Source organism: Phaenicophaeus curvirostris, chromosome Z, assembly GCF_032191515.1.
Source record: "Phaenicophaeus curvirostris isolate KB17595 chromosome Z, BPBGC_Pcur_1.0, whole genome shotgun sequence".
Classification (NCBI taxonomy): domain Eukaryota; kingdom Metazoa; phylum Chordata; class Aves; order Cuculiformes; family Cuculidae; genus Phaenicophaeus; species Phaenicophaeus curvirostris.
In genome coordinates, this window is record NC_091431.1 from 67378585 (window position 1) to 67395734 (window position 17150).

Consider the following 17150-nt stretch of genomic DNA (forward strand, 5'->3'; position numbering starts at 1 on the left):
CAGGAAATCCTAACTCCTAATAGCTCTAAATTGCAACTCCATACCCCTTGGAAGGCATCTCACTTATTGACATAGTTAATTGCAGTGAAACTTGCTGTTGTTGATTTAAATTGCCTGTAGCAGTTTTTGAGGATTGATGTGTGATAGATCTATGTGACTGTGTAGATAGGTTTGTTTTCCTACTTTTGAAGAAAGCTAAGTAATTCTTGCCCACAGCTGTTTGCTTAAAGTGGAGAATATAAAATCTTGGCATTATTGTTGCAGTGCCAATGTCAAGTATGAAACTTGTGTGATATCTGAAGGAGACTTGCACATGCTGTAAAATCATAGCTGTTGAGTATGTCAGGTCACCCAGATTCTTTATAAAAAGTAGAAGCCTGAGGGGCAGAGTTTAATGCTTTAATTTTGATATTTCTTTTTCCTAACACTGACCAGACTTTAAATCCCAGCCTGAACCATCCCCGGTTCTGAGCCAGCTGACCCAGCGACAGCAACAACAAACACAGACAGTTCCTGTTCCTCCTCCTGGGCTGGAGTCCTTCTCCTCCCAGGTAAAACTCCGAGAGCCATCACCAATAGACACCTCTACAGCTGTTAGCAAAATCTTACAGCTTCCCACTATATCTATGGATAACCAGGCAGTGACCACCCATCAAACCCAGCAGAAACAAATAAAAACAACAAAACGGAAGATAACTCCAGTATCCAAGGTGAGTAATTGAGTGGTGGCTTGTACTTAGTAAATGTAAAAGCATGTGAAAGCTTGTGTTGGAAAAAGCATGGATCAGGGAAGGGATCATCCCCCTGTACTTAGCACCAGGGAGGCTGCATCTCGAGTCCTGTGTTCAGTTGTGGGCTCCTCACTACAAGAAAGACATAAAGAGGCTGGAGCGCGTCCAGAGCAGGGCAGTGGAGCTAGGAAAGGGTCTGGAGCATAGAGGTTATGAGGAGTGGCTGAGGGAACTGAGATTGTTTAGTTTGGAGAAAAGGAGGCTGAGGAGAGGTGCTCGTCTCTCTCTACAAGTCCCTGAAAGGGGTGCCTTGCGAGGTGGATGTTGGTCTCTTGTCCGAAGTAACAAGTGATAGGACAAGACAAAATGGACTCAGGTTGCACCAGCAGAGATTTAGATTGGCTATTGGGAAAAATTTCTTTACTAAAGAGGTTGCCAAGCACTGGAACAGCTGCCCAGGGAAGCAGTGGAGCCTCCGTCCCTCAAGATATTTAAGAGACAGATAGGGCACCTAGGGACATTGTTTAGTGGTAGACTTGGCGGTGTTAGGTTTTTGGTTGGACTTGATGATCTTGAAGGACTTCCCCAACTTAAATAACTCCGTGATTCTATTCTAAATGTAAATTGCTATGGGAAAGAAGAGCAGAGACCATGTGTTTGTTTTTTTTTTATAAAGCAGGAAGTATTAAGCTGGATAGTTTTTAGGTCCAAAATAGAGATATGTTCTTTACGTAGCATGTATTTGTTTGCTGTGTGTGGAAAATGACTGTTGCTGGGTGATTTTGGATTATCTTAGTAGACACAAGATGAATGTTGGCTGACTTTGATATTGTAGAATAGTGTAGCTTACTCTATCAGCTCCAGATCAGGGCACTGAATTACGCAATGAATTTGTGGGGTACAAGAACAATTAATTTAATTTGTGTGATGTAAACTAGGGGGTTGTCGCCAATCTAATTGGCAGCAGAGACTGAGGCAGTAACTGAAGAAATTTGTAGTTAAGGAAGGACAGGGTGTCAATGCTGTGTCTTTTATACAGACAGCGTATGCAAAGGAATTATGGTTTTCTTTTTATCCTCCTTTAGATTCCTTCCTCTGCAGTGGAGATGCCTGGATCAGCAGATGTGACAGGTTTAAATGTTCAGTTTGGAGCTCTGGAGTTTGGATTAGAGCCTGCACTCCCAGAGTTTGGATCAGCTTCCAGCAGTGAGAATGCCAGCCAAGTGACCAACAATAGCTTGTACTCAAAATCTGTAAAGTACGTGTGAGTTCCCCTAATGCATTATGAGCCTTGTTTCGGGGGTAAAGTTTTTGTCAAAGACATCAAGACCTAATTACCACATGATGGGAGGGGGAAATGTGGTGGCTGATAGGCTAAGTGTGTTCTTTAAATGGCATCTTAAAGGAGAAATTTCTAATGACAATCAAGGTCTCCTTGGACAGCTTAATGTGAAGCTGGAGATGACATGAATGTAAATAACCTTATAAAAAGATAACCTTATAAAAAGATAGCCTTATAATTTGCCCTCTCGTGTTTATTTGTCCTGATTTACAAATTTGTTTGAGGATTTTTTTCCTCACAATTTCAAGCTTTCTGCTTTTGATCCTGGAGAGGTGACCCTTGTGCCATGTATCAGTGTCAGTAACTTGGGAGCTGGTTGTAGATCTGATGTTCCTATGGAATCAGAAAAAACACCAAGTTTTCGGTATGCAGTAGCTCTTACTGAAATGCTAAAAAGCCAGTGATAAATGACAACATAGCAGTAACCCACCCCCCCTTTTTTTTATTCACTAAAAAAATTGGCTTCATTAAAAAACTTCCTGAAGATAATTTAGAACTACTTGTAACAGTGAACTTTCACATTAACTTCTAGTTCTGTAAATTATTTAGGCTGTTGAAGTAAAACCCTCCTGCATGTTTTGAAGTATTTTTTCTTCTTTGCATTAGTTCATTTTGTTAGACTGCTTCTGTAACATGAGAATTCTATTGTAAAGAGGGACTGGGTGTTTCTCATCACATATCAGACTTTATGCATGTAATTGTTTAAAAAAAGAGATTATGATCATAAATTTATTCTTTGAGAAGGTGAAAATAACATGACTGAAAAGTGCTTGTCTGTAAACTATGGGTTTTGATTGGACTGGCAGGAAGAGAGTGAATGGTGCTTAGTGTAGGTGATGGTTTTGAAGCAATGATTATTGGGGACCGAAGCAGAATTGTGTATTTTTTCATGATTGGGCTATTTAGTATAAATAACGTAGCTTGGACTGCAAGTTTCAAGTAGTTCTAGGTAACCGTACAGGAGCTGATATTTTCATGAAGGCGTTCAAAACGTTGTTTACAGAGATGATAAATAATTTTTACTTTTTCCAGTGATCCTTTGAATACCTCTTTGACAATATCCAATACAGTACAGGAGTCCACCCTCACAACCTCTGCCATCACCTCTTCCAGTCTGCCCTGCTCGTCCCAGAGCACTAGCCCAGTAACAACAACTTCCTCCTATGACCAGGCTTCTGTGCATAGTAGGATAGCGTACCAAAGTTCCATGGTTCCACCTGAATCAACACCTGTTGCAGTTACGGTGAGTGAATTTCAGAAATATGTGAAATATTTGTATCCATGTTAGACTTGTATTACTCTGCTGTGTTAATACTCTTAACCAAGCCAAGAGGTATTTTTGATTCCCAAGCCCACCCTGCTGTTTGGTTTTACTTTCCCTCTCATGTAGCTATTTTTGGCCATGGTATGTTAGGGATGCAAGGGCCTCTGACTTTATGGGTTTGGACATCTGAAGTTGCCGTTTGACTTTTTTTTTTCTTAGTAGCATTTAGCATTCTTCTTCCCTGAAACATAGCTTTTAAAAGAGCAATTCTCTGTATATAAATATTGTATGTATATTTATATCTGTGTATAAATATTAGTCATGATATTTCGCTGTAACTTGATAGTTTTTATCCAAAGGTAGATTATTTATTCAATGTATATGGCACCTAGCAAATGGATCCCAACCTGTTTGTGGCTCCTCCAGCATTATTCTTTCATTGGATTTAAACACCAGTAGGAATTATTTTTGTTGTATTTTAAAAAGCATAGGAAAAGGTCTAATCTGGGACAGAGAGAATCTCTTGGAAGATTCAAAAGCACCTAACTCTCTTTGTGTATGGAACATAGGCTTGTTTTATGAGAACATAATTTATTAAATGTTTAACGAACTTGTGACAGTTTAAGTTTATTTACTTCTGGCCTTTGTTGTGTAATGGCTCAGTCACACTTGTCTTCTGCACTAGCTCGTATGTACTGGTGAGGATCAAGCATAGACTATCCACTTCTGTACTCCAGCGTTATCCAAAAAACAACTGGTGCTTCTCAAGTCTTATCTTTCAATGGAAAAAAATTGGCGTCTCTGTGTAACTTGGATAGTTAAAATTGTGAGTTGCATTAGATCACAAGCACAACCATTTCCTATATGTTAGTGCAATTCTTTCTTTCATATTGGCGTGAACCTGACGTTTGTTTATACAGTACGTGGGAAGGTCTCCTGCTGATGGGCATAGTGTGGGGAGTGTATGGTTTACTGTACGTTCAGGACACGTTGCACTTGAGAACTATTGTGTAGTTTTGTTAAAGGCAATAACAAGTGATTTTGCTGCCATTTTTCTCTTCCAACTTAGAACAAATACAGAATTTTGCATGAAGCATGTTCAATGTATGATTCAGTCTTAAAATTTAATAAGCTCTAAGATGATTTGTTCATTTCTTCTTTGTTTACAGAATGGGCACAGCAGTGTTAGAACGCAGGCAACTCTTGACAGTAAGTTTACAAAGCTTGGTTGTGCACAGGACTTGGATCTTTCCTTACTACTTGCTGCACATGCAACTTTAGCTGTGACGTTTGATTCAAGCTTTCGTATTGCTCTCACTGGCTAATTTTCAACTGATCCATTTGAGTTTATTTTGTACTTGCGTAGGATATAGTGCTTGCTTCTTGAGTAATACTGAAGAATGAAAGTAGCCCTATGAAATCTGCAAACCTAATCAGCTTTAGAATTAGAGAACCTGTTGCTGCTTTTACTTCAGAATTAATCTGCCAAAAGTTGTCGACGGGAGCATCGTGGAATGAAACACAGAGATCAATATGATCAGCGAATGTTCATTTTATTGAGCTTAGCTGTTTCTTTATAAACCCTTTTTGGTTACATAACTGGGTGCCTACGAGGGTATCTACAGTGTACTATTGGTTGAAGGTAACTGTCCATAAAGTTATTACTAACATATTATTGGCTAAACTACTGCACATGCTAAGAAACCAAGTTACACTAAAATTAACTATGTTGATAGTTCTTTTTAATTGTTTTTCTTTCAGCTGGTGCTTGTTCCCACCGAACTACCTCTTGTATTCCTTTCAGCTGGCCTTTGTTTATCTTTCAGCTCTCTGTTTCAAGGCCTTGTTAGGATTGCTCAGTATCCATCAGCCTCACAGCATCCAGGCCTTCTTCTCTGTAAAATGTTCCCACAAAAAGTGACTTAATACAAAATTAAAATAAAACACAAAATTAAAAAATTATATAAAATTCCTTAACAATTCTTCTAGTCCTCAGTTGGGAAGCTACAAATACCATTCTTAGAGTGCACCTCTGATGGGGAGTGCTAGTGATGTCCTGTTTGGCGCCCGTTAGGGAGTAAAGGTGACCAACATGCTCCCTCTGCTGGGTAGCGTGTTGTGAGGCATGGAGTAACAGCAATGCAGTGCTGGCTCTGGTACAGACCTTCCTGCTGCCTTCAGCTTGGCCTGTTTATGGTGTGGTATTTCACTTGTAGCACCTGTATAACTTTCTTCCTGGAGTTAAAATAATTGTTGTATTCAGTCTTCTGACCTTTCTGAGCTGCTGCTCTGTTAGCATTTTCAAGGGCAGCATTGTGAACTAACAGCCTTTGAAATAGCAACACTTCAATTTTAGGTCTATACTTAACATCTGTTCAAGTAGGTCATTAATAATAGAATCATAGAATCACCAGGTTGGAAAAGACCCACCAGATCATCAAGTCCAACCATTCCCATCAATCACTAAACCATGCCCCTCAGCACCTTGTCCTTCTGTGCCTTAAACACCTCCAGGGAAGGTGACTCAACCACCTCACTGGGCAGCCTGTTCCAGTGCCCAATGACCCTTTCTGTGAAAAAATTAATGGAGCAGTCTTTTTATATACTTCTGCTTAGAAAGAAATTGTCTATTCAGGCCTGTTAAGTATTTTGTTTGTACCAAGTTCAGTTTGAATGAGCAAGGAGCGTGTGTATGCCTAAAGAATTACCACTTAAAATATTGTTATACGTAAAGACAAGTTTTAAGATCAAAAACTTTTTTTCTCTCATGTACAGGATTAACAAACAGTTTATGAAATTCACTGCAGGACTTGTCTTTTTGCTATGGGAGACAAAGATCTGAGAAATCCTAGTGATTTTGTAATTATTCCATAACAGCTTTGTAATTCTTATCTATTCCAGTTCTCTTTTGAGAACACTTGGTTTGGTTTTTTTTCTGTATGTGAATGCACATAGGCTGGAATCAATCTTACTCCATGTTTCTATTTCATGCATCAAAATAATTTTGAAATTCTCCTAAATTTTTAAAGTACTGACCTTTTCCCTTCTCTGTATGCCAATAATATTATTAGTTGTTCATCTGTCATGTTTGCTCTTGTCCTTTAATATCCAGACCTCATGCTTCCCAAGCTGTATTTCAAAGTGTGACTGTGTTATAATCCTGACCACCCTACTCACCTTCTGGTTTTGTGTCTTGCTTATCATTTTCAGGCATTTTGTAAGATTTCTTAGTGAGGATGGTGATTTTGCCCCTTGTATTGAGGACATGTACTTTTACTTCCAGGAAGGGAACCCTGCTCTAAATCTAGTGGAAATTGTAAATGTTCACTTATTTTTATTGGAATTCTGCCAGGAGGCATCAGGTGATACAGTTGTTACCTGAAGCTGCCTGGAGGAGAGGGACCTGGGGGTGTTGGTTGACAGCCAACTGGACGTGAGCCAGCAGTGTGCCCAGGTGGCCAAGAAAGCCAATGGCATTTTGGCCTGTATCAGAAATAGCGTGACCAGCAGGTCCAGGGAGGTTATCCTCCCTCTGTACTCGGCACTGGTGAGACCGCTCCTCGAATACTGTGTTCAGAGCTGGGGTTGTTTAGCCTGGAGAAGAGGAGGCTGAGGGGAGACCTCATTGCTCTCTAAAACTACCTGAAAGGAGGTTGTGGATAGGAGGGTGCTGGCCTCTTCTCCCAAGTGACAGGGGACAGGATGAGAGGGAATTGCCTCAAGCTCTGCCAGGGGAGATTTAGGCTGGACATTAGGAAAAAATTTTTCAGGGAAAGGGTCATTGGGCACTGGAAGAGGCTGCCCAGGGAGGTGGTCGATTCACCTTCCCTGGAGGTATTTAAGGGATGGGTGGATGAGGTGCTAAGGGGCATGGTTTAGTGATTTATAGGAATGATTGGACTCGATGATCCAGTGGGTCTTTTCCAACCTGGTTATTCTACGATTCATAACTAGGTTTGTCCTTATCACTTGGATTTCCTTCTCTGTTGCCTCTTACCCTTATACAAGGGAAAGACCTCTTGATTTCTGTTTGCATAGCAACCAGTCCAGCAACCTGATGTGTGTCATTTAGCAAGGAAACCAAACCAATGTAGTGAAGAAACTTTGTGCAACTTCCAAGTATGTATCTGAAATATGTTTGGTGACTCTTCTAAAACTGTCTCCAAGTGCATTGCAAATTAGTGATGATCCACTGGGTAGTAGTCTCTGGTGTAGTATAGAAGCGTGGCTCAATAGAAGGCAGCTGAGCTCTCTTTCTGAGTTTTACTGGTGGGTGAGTGCTTCTAATTGCTTATTTTAACTTTGCAGCACAAAGGAACAGCTGGGAATTACGTTTGGCAGTAGAGTAGTTCAGTGTCTTATGGTATAGTGTTCCTTCGGAAAGACATGTTTGAGGTAAACAAGCTTTAGTCCGGGTAACCTAAAAAATAGTATTAGATCTAAATACATATTGTTATCTAGGTCAACTAAAGCCAATAGCTGACAACTCTTCAGCCATTAAAAGTGCTTAATGCTGGGTTCAGTTGTGGCCTGTTATTGTGTCTTATTTTACTGCATTACACATTTGACTGAGTACTCCAGACTGCTAAGTTGTATGTGTCCTCCTGTGATCTCCATCTGGATTGTCAAAGGTGCTGTGTTATTTGGAATGAAGAAGCAGAGCTGTAGGTAAAATTAGATTTGTATAGTGCCTTGAAAAGTGCCAGTTTGGTTGGTACTGTTATTGGTTCTGTTTTTTTAAACCAAGGAGAGAAGAGTACTATGTTCCTGAATCCAGGCTGGGATGTCAGGTATGCTGGAATTTGTCTTTGAATGGCTCTTTTTCACTTGTTGCAGCTACTTCATCAGTTCCGGCGCCTAAGACGGAGCCTTCTCCCTCACTACCTTCTGCTGGTTCTCTGCCTAGTGTGGTATCCACCACTGCTTCACTTCTCCCCTCAGCATCGCAGCACGCAGCAGCACTGCCCACCCTGCCCCAGTCCAGCGATTTGGCCAGCAGCTCACTTTCCCAGCTAAGCAGGTACAGTAGGAGCTGTGATAAACTGAAAGGGGTTCACTTTTGGGGAAGGAACAATCTTAAAGGTGGTTGTGTATGGGGGCTGTCAGAGACCAAGGTCTCCTGTTCCTAACATTGACTAGAACTAGGAGAGAGATTCAGAAGAGAACAGGATGTTTCTGGTTGCAGAGTATGAGCTCTGGGCTACCTTTTAATGATAGAGCAGCTGCTGCTCCTGGTATATAAACAATTTTTTTTCCAGGGGCTCTTGCTTTAGTCATGCCAGCTAAATTAATTCCCCCCAGTTTGTTTTTCCTACCTGGTCCACAGTGCCTGCTGTTTGTTTAGTGATGTATGTTTGAAATCATTCCTTAACTTCCTGGTTAATTTTGAAATATTGTTTCATTTACACTTGTATTTCTTAAAAGTAAAAACTAGAAATAATTCCACAGGGGAGGTGTGCGCTTTTTCTTTTTCCAAGCCATTTCCTTAAGAGACTTTGAAATATCAGGTTGGTATTCCTGGAAGTGTATTCAGCACAGCTGAGCTCATTTGCACTATCTATCTGATTTCCTCAGTGCCTGTTACTTGAGCTTCATCCTCAGGCAGTGACATGCTGACACTATACCGATTGAGTTATGTTTTTAATACTCAGTTTTGTACTTGATTTGCTAATGTAAGAAACAAATTAGATGAGCTATCTTGTTTTGTTTCCTATTTCACAGCTACAACATGTTTGATTCTGTTTTAATGCACTAGTATTTTCTGTTTTACATATTTATCATTATGTAAATACGTAAAATATCAAGTAGTATTCCATTCACATTAGAAACATAATCTGTGTACATTGGTGGAAATTTTAGTTGCAGGGTTGATGCTATTGGGATGCCATGAGGGGATGATGCCTGAATTCCAAGCAGGTCTGACTTGGTTGCCGTAACAGCTCTTTCCTTTGCTTCTGGCATGGGTCATACAGGGAATTAGGCTTTGTTAGAAGATCTGGGGAGAGTGCGTGATGGAGTGGTTTAAAACTGTGTTGAACTGGACTGTCTCTTCCCTTGCTACCTGAAGTGGTGTCACTGTAATCCCTGCAGATAGGGAACACCTATAAGGAATTGCAGTAAAATTTATCTAAGAAACTGCCAAAATATATCATGGTCCAGTAGACTGAATAGCTGCCAGAAGTGTTCGCCCTTAAATTGGGGTGTATAATTTAGCCTGCGGCTTTGTTATGAGAACTGCTGCAATTTCTTGTGACTGTTTGCATAGAGAATACTCAAGTATTTAAGTTAAGATCTCTCTTGTTTCAGATTTCACATGAGGAGGGACTTTCGAGCACCAAACTATACGTTGTTGGTTTTGGTTTTTTTTACTGCTTTGCTTTGTCTTGTTTGCCTTTCTCCAGTGTTGTTCTTTGTTCCACACAGTCCTGTAAGTTATGTTCTTGACCTTGAATGTAAGCTACAACTTTTATCATTGTGAGAGTTTGTCACCTTTCAGGGAGACATTTACAGATCTTTGAGTTACAGATGAATTTTGGCCACGCTGTTACTGCCAGAAGTTCACAGGCCTGGTCAGCCAGGGAAAAGGGTGGTGCTAAAGCAGAGTTGCTTCCTAAAATGAAACTACCTGTGGATATTTTTCAGCAGGAGATGCTTTATTTTTGTTTCATGGCACATGTAGAAAACTGAGCTGATAGTTCTGATTGAACTTTTCAAAGAGGCAGCGGCTTTTGGTGGGATGTAGTCATATGAACTGGCCGTGATTTAAATTGCCAGATCCTGTAGTGGTATGGCTAATTTTTGGACTTTCACAGATTCTCTTTATTTGCTGGTCTTTTGAGTCCTGTCTTTTGTGAGAGGTGTTGGGGCTTTTGGCAGAGTTACAAGGCAAATAACTCAGTCTAATTGGTTGAACTAATATTGTGCAGGTTAAAATAAGAGAAATACTATGGTGAGTCAAACCAAAGTGCTCCCTCAGCTAAGCAATACCTTTCACCTGTGCAGGCAGCAGCAGCTGCTCAGGAAAAAAATGAGAAAACCCTCGTGTTGTGTGAACCACCTTCTGGTTTTGAACTTTGTCTTGTGTTCATTGCTACATGATTCTTTAAGCAACTACTATTTTTCACAAAATATAGTAGGCTGATAGATACAAATAAATGGTGGTTTAGGTGTTTCTTGCTTTGTACTTCAGTTCTATATTAAATAGTAGTAGGATATTAGTTGAAGGAAAAAATACCTGTTGGTGTGACAGCAGACACAGACAACACAGACAGTGTTTTCTTTAACTAATATCCTACAGGGTGTGTTTGTGGCTACACACACCTATGATATTTATTCTTTACCAAATATCCTGCTACCTGCTCTGTGTGTGTGTACATACACATACATATATATATATTAAAAATACTTCTAGGAAAATTTAGTTTTATTAATTCTTTGCAATTTCTTTCTAGCTCACTTTCCAATCATCAGAGCAGCCTCTCCCCTGCCTCAGTGTTGTGTTCAAGCACATCACATGCAGTAAGTGTTATTTGCATTTCAACAGGTGTTTGGCATGTAGTTTATCTGATGATGAAGCCCCTCTCCTCAAGTTCATTGTGCCCCAGTACACTGGGAACCCAAACAGCAGCCTTATCTCGGGGAAGAAGGACTGCCAGCCCTCTAGTGGTAATAAGTCTTGTGATTTGTGCCTGATCAAGAATAGCTATTACAGAGACTTGCCAGTCACACAACTGCAGAGTAAACTTTTGTGCCAGTGAAGAGAGGAGTAATGAAGTTATTTCTTGTAACAAATATTTTTTTTTGTTGAAAATATCTTTAGAAGTGGCTGCCTAAAGCTGCTCCAAAATGTGGACTGTTAGCAGTTTCTGCTGGAGAGGTTAGCTGGCAAAATGCAGGTGATGGCATGATCCATGTCATGACACATACCTCACGACAGATGACTTTAGAGTTTAATGTGTGGCATCATTGTCATCTGTGTATTTAGTGCATTTGAGATTACAAGGCAAATGGTAGTGAACACAGAGCTATAGATGAGGTTGCACAAACAAAAGTCAGAGACATACTGCCTTGCTTTGTGGTGGGGTACTGCTTTGCAGTCCCAGCTGGGGTGTGCAGGTAGATCACTGCTTTTCCTTTATGCCTGTGTTTCAGTTTGTAACGCTTTTGTCCCTATTGAATATATAACTTAAAAATTCACACTGGCCCAACTGGCCTTCTTTTCTGTTGTAAGAGTTGTTTTGGCTTCTGTGACACTGCTTTGCAAGCGTGGTCAGCTTACAACTAAGACACTGTATTGTGCTGGATTCAAACCAGGAAATCCTTTATCCTCATGAGTTCCTGTAGTACACCTGGTCTGTGTTTGGGTTTACCACATTGACTTCGTTGTGGGGCGCTATAGTTTTAATCTTTCAAATTAAACAAGGGCTTTGAGGAAATCTCGATAGCGTTGTGCTGTATTTTGAAAACTACTACTGTCTTTTGGAAGAATATAGGAGTTTATTTTACGTAACAAGTACCAGATTAAAGGAGTATACAAGCAGAGGGCAAGGAATAATGCAATGTGTGACGTTTGAGTTATTATGGTATAATTTTGTGGTATTACAGCAGTTTGAATTTAACACTCATGTAAGAATTTTCTTTGAAAATGTGAAAATCGCAGGCATGCAACTTAGTTGCTTGCTTGGTGTATAGAAAATGCATATCTCTTGCATGTGCAGCTGTTAATTAGAGGATTGTTGGGGGAGTTCTGGTTTACTTTTTTGCCTCCCACTAGCATCTTCCACGGTGTTCTATTTGCTCTGTGATCCTCATTCTTTTGTCTTCTTTCTAGCACACTAGTGTTGAGAACGCAACTTCGCTCCAGCCCTCCACAACCTTTTCAGCTGCTTCAACCTCAGCCACTAGCACCACCTCTTCGGTTGTCAGCATGGCAAGCAGTATGAACACTACAAACAGCCTTGGCCTGGGTGTTACAAGTGTGTCTATACCAGCCGCTACCACGCGGGCAGCTCCCTTAGTGTCTTCAGGTTTGCAATATTAACAGATTAAACGTGGATAGACAAAGAACTTCAGTCAGCAGGGCTGTCAGTTGAACATCTCACCAGCCATAACTACACTAAGAAATCTACAATCTTGACTAGCATGTTCACCATGCTTTATTTGGTGGCTTTCTGTATTTGAATTATTTGTTAGGGTGTTTTGTGGCATTTATATAGCACATTCCATCCTGAGAGTGCTTTATAGACAGACACCAGAGCAGTTCTGACTTTGGAAGTTTGGGGCTAGAGATTTGCCCAGTTTGTATGCCAAGTTGTGGTCAGCTCTTGGCTGTGAGTTCACATGAGCTTTAATTTCAGTCTGCTGTCTTGACTAGAATTCATTTGACAGTACCAAAATATAGTGGGGTATCCTCATTATGTGCCGCATCCCTACTGCCACATCTACAGAAAGGAGAAAGTTTGGTGTCTGGATCATTCCACAACAGATAGCTGTTTCAGAAAAAGGGTCCACAGAGAGAGAAGGAGGGGATGCTTCTTGTGCTGAAGTGGAAGCAATGCTAAATTCTCTTTTGCTTCTCTAGTCAACCTCAACTGCTAAGAGGAAATCCTGTGGAGGGAAGTGAATGATATAAATGTTAAGCTCAGACAGAAGGATTTCTGGTTTCTCATTCCCGTAATTGGTAAATGAAGTGTCTGACTGGGCAAAGTGCTTTTATTTTTTATTCTTCTGCTTCATAGCACTGCTTCATGGAGGCAACTGCAACTGTTAGTCTTTTTCTCTTTGCTATTCTCAGCTGCAATAAGTCACCCACAAAATGTATTCTGGCAACATTTAGTGCTTTCCAGTCTATTGCTGGTGATAAGGGGGAATGTGTTGACAGAGCAGAAAATGAAAGCAGAGAATTTGCTCTCCTGGATTGACAATGATGCCTAAATTTTGCCTTCAGGAGAGGACTGAGGAAAAGTTTCTGTAATTCTTGTAATCCTCTTGGTTGAGGTAAATGACAAAATCTGACTGTTCTCTGATGGGACTGTTCTCAGTCTTCAGTAGCCTGTGCTTTCCTTTCTTCAGACATGGTTAAATTCTTGAAGCTATTTTGAGCGTTTTCATCAACCAGCACAGAATTCTCTGCATAGTTCTGCTCTTCACAAGCTGTGACAGTGCAACCAACAGGGCTTGTGAGCTGTCTTGTCTCAGTGCTGAACCCTTTCCTTTTCTAAAGGCTTGTTAAAGTCTCTGTGTTTTGATTCTACAGGCAAAGCTCCCCCAAACCTGCCCCAGGGTGTACCGCCCTTGTTGCATAACCAGTATATTGTGGGACCTGGAGGACTTCTGCCTGCCTACCCAGTAAGCAATTTAATTGCTAAAGCCTTGGTGCAAGTAAGCCCTCCAGACCTGCTGCTGTCTATGCCAAGGCATTTCCATTGGCACGTGTTGCTCCTGGAATTCAGTTCCAAATGCTGACGAATAATAATAATAATGAGTTGAAGTTTAACGTTGATAGTAAAATGCAGAACGGTTGTCATGGACCTGGTTTGGCTTCTGTTTAAGGTGAACATGTATGTTGCTATGGCTTCAGTGGCATCAGATTTTAGGCCCTTTGGATAAAATCAGACTTGCTCAGGTTTGCGTTACTATAGTAAGGGCTGAAATGTGCCAGGTGTCTTGTCTGTCACACTTTGAAAGACTGTGCATAGCATTTCAGTGTCTGATCACTATCAGTGTTTTTTGCTTATGGTTTTTGAATCAGAAACTTTATTTTGATCATCATTCTCTATCACACTGAGTGTGAGGAGACACCTTAGGTTGCTTTGTGATCTAGTCAACAAATCTTAAATCCTGCTGGTCTCAGAAGTGAGGATTGCAGCAAAGGCAGCTGTTGCTCTTACTCCCTAACCTGAATGCTCTGTAGGTTTTTTACAAAGTGATGAATGATGCATCTGTGTAAACAGTATTGAAGATGGGACAGTCAGACTCCTCAGAGAGCTGCTGTCACCAAGAAACAACATCAGAATGACAAGCCATTTAAAGCAAAGTCATAAAATGCTGCAGTGCTGCACCGTGATGGCACAATGTGATGTATATCTGTACACCTTTAAAATAGACCAAGCCTGGGTCAAGCTCTGTTTAAAGCCCTGAACTGATCAGCGCTGGAGAAAAGTGCTATAATGATGGTGTATTTTTGTCTGTCGTTAAGCAGATTTATGGTTATGATGATCTCCAGATGCTTCAATCCAGACTGCCAATGGTAAGTAAATTGCTTGGTTCATTTGATTTTAGACAAGTTGTCTCCAGTGTTGATTATTTGTGCAAAATGGTCATTTAATTGTGGTTTATACCTTTTCCTTATGATCTCTGTTCTGTTTTTTAAAATGTCCACAAACAGTTTTTCTAGGTGGTGTAAATTGATGCACTGCAACTGTTGCATCCTGCATTTGTCCATCTGCAACTTCTGTAAATAGAAGCAAGTGTGCTCTGTGCTTTTGAGTGGAGAAATTTTTAATTGTTGCAGCAACAGTATGACATCTGTCAAATCTAGTAGAAATCTAAGCATTGATGCTTTCTTTTACCAAGAGGTGGGGTTGAACGTAAAGTTACACAACTTGGCAGCCAGTAGATACCTCTGACAGGTTTTGGAGATGGAGATCTTGGCATATGGCAACAAATGCAGGTGTGCTGCAGGGGAGAGAGTGTATGCAGTTTTCCTTTTACATGGATCCAGAAAGTAAATGGCATGTGCGAGACGCTGAGGTCTCAGGCAGAATCACTAAGACCTTCAGCCTAGGTTGCAGAAAGGTGAAAAGTGTTGCTTTCAGAAAACTAGGATAAGGATCCTGGGGAGAAAGTTTGGTAGTGTATAACAGAAAAGCCACAGGATCATGTGATGCACGCTATCCATACAGACAGAAAAGGAGCAATGAGCAATGATCTGAAAAGAAATGTCACTAAACGAACATCATAATTAAAGGTCCAAGTCCACTCCAGGTCTTCCATGTGCAGTCTGGAAACAGCTTGACTCAGATAGTTAAAGGTGAGTACAGGGATGTCCTAGACAAAACCCTGTCCAGCTGCACATCCTGAATTAAAAAAACAAAGCTCACCACGTGAATAAAGATTTTAACTATATGATGAAGGCATGATCTTGGAAGAAATGTCATCTGAAATGAGTGGGATTAATTTTATAGCAGCAAAAAGACAAAATATTTGCAGCTCTGGGGCCAGGAGAGAGATGGTGTGGTGGGTTGGCCCAGGCTGGACCTCAGGACCCCACCAAGCCACTCTGCCCCAGCTGGACAGGGAAGAGAATATACAAGGAAAGGGTCGAGACCAGGACAGGGAGAGATCACACACAGATTACCACCACCGGCAAAGTACGTTCAACTAGGGGAAAATTTATATATTATATTACCAATCAAATTGAGTATGGTAATGAGAAATTACTTGAAATTTAAGTAAATTTAAATTTTAAAATTACTTTTCCCACCCCTCCTTTCTTCCTGGGCTCAATTTCATTCCCAGATTCTCTGCCTCCACCTCCAGTGGTGCAAGGGGATGGGGAACGTGGGTTGGGGTTAGTTCATCACATGTTGTCTCTGCTGCTCCTTCCTCCTTGGGGAGGACTCCTCACATGCTATTCCTGCTGCACCGTGGGGTCCCTCCCATGGAAGGAAATCCTCCATACGTTTTTTCTAATATGAGTCCTTCCCACGGACTGCAGTTCTCTATGAATAGCCCCACTGTGGGCCCTTTCCACGGGGTGCAGTCCTTCAGAATAGATTACTCCAGCAAGGGTCTGCCACAGATTGCAAAGTCCTGCAGCAGGCCTGCTCCAGTATGGGCTCTTCTCCCGATGGGTCTACAGGTTCTACTGGGAGCCTGCTCCAGCATGGTCTTCCCATAGGGTCGCAATCTCCTTTGGCAACCACTTGCTCCGGTATGGGTTCTTGCATGAGCTGCTGGAGGATATCTGCTGCACCATGGACCTTGATGGTCTGCAGGGGGACAGCCTACCTCACCATGGCATTCTCCAGGGGCTGCACAGGAATCTCTACTCTGGCAGGACATTCTTCCCCTGACCATGTTGTCTGCAGGGTTGTTTTGGATGTTCTCATTCCTCTCTCCCAGCTGCTGTTTTATTTATTGCAGAGGTGCTACCAACATTGCTGATGGCCTTGGCCAGAGCTAGTCTGTTGTGGATCCAGCTGGCGCTGGCCCTCTCAAACACAGGGGAAGCTTCTGCCAGCTTCTCAGAGAAACAACACCTGCAGCCCCTTTCTGCCTCTGCTGGAATGCAAACAAAATATATATCGCTGCCTTGATAAGAGACAAAATGTTTTCTAGGACTGCTGTTAAATGTTATTCAGCCCGTGCTTTCTATATTTTCACGCAACCATGCTGTCCGTGCAAAAGTACTTTTCCCAAGTACTGCGGGACCATACAAGGGTGGGAGGGTTGGTTCTCAGAAGCCAGAAGCTGGGAATTATCAATGCTATTTATGTGTAGTCACATCACATGGATAGAAAAAAAAGAAATGATTAATCTAAAAAAACCAGAGTAAAACACATAGAGAAAAACAGATCTTAAGCCATTAATAAACTCCAAGAGAAAGTGAGAGGCTGTATACCATGCCTGTGTTGCCCTTACATGGTTGGTGCTGCAGCATGTTTTCAAGTGGAGCAATAAGAAAGCTGTAGTGAGAAACACCTTAGGTGGGAAAAGCAGTTGACCTCAGGCTAATTGAAGTCATCCGTCGTGTATCTGCCCTTCATGGAATCCTGGGATGGTTTGCTTTGGGTTGGGAAGGAACATGAAA

The 17150-nt window shown here is 41.3% G+C and overlaps 1 protein-coding gene across 6 annotated transcripts in view; it reads left to right on the forward strand.

Moving 5' to 3' along the window:
• The window catches only part of UBAP2 (ubiquitin associated protein 2), a 365909-nt gene that overhangs the window by 309329 nt on the left and 39430 nt on the right, over positions 1–17150 (forward strand). For 2 of the 6 annotated variants that reach the window (XM_069880909.1, XM_069880914.1), the window contains exons 13-21: positions 436–710; positions 1817–1995; positions 3106–3316; positions 4507–4546; positions 8174–8357; positions 10789–10855; positions 12168–12363; positions 13593–13684; positions 14535–14585. In XM_069880909.1, coding sequence (XP_069737010.1) covers positions 436–710; positions 1817–1995; positions 3106–3316; positions 4507–4546; positions 8174–8357; positions 10789–10855; positions 12168–12363; positions 13593–13684; positions 14535–14585 — 1295 coding nt within the window. The remainder of the gene's footprint in view (positions 1–435; positions 711–1816; positions 1996–3105; positions 3317–4506; positions 4547–8173; positions 8358–10788; positions 10856–12167; positions 12364–13592; positions 13685–14534; positions 14586–17150) is intronic. The other 4 variants (XM_069880912.1, XM_069880913.1, XM_069880910.1 and 1 more) reach the window with 4 other exon arrangements.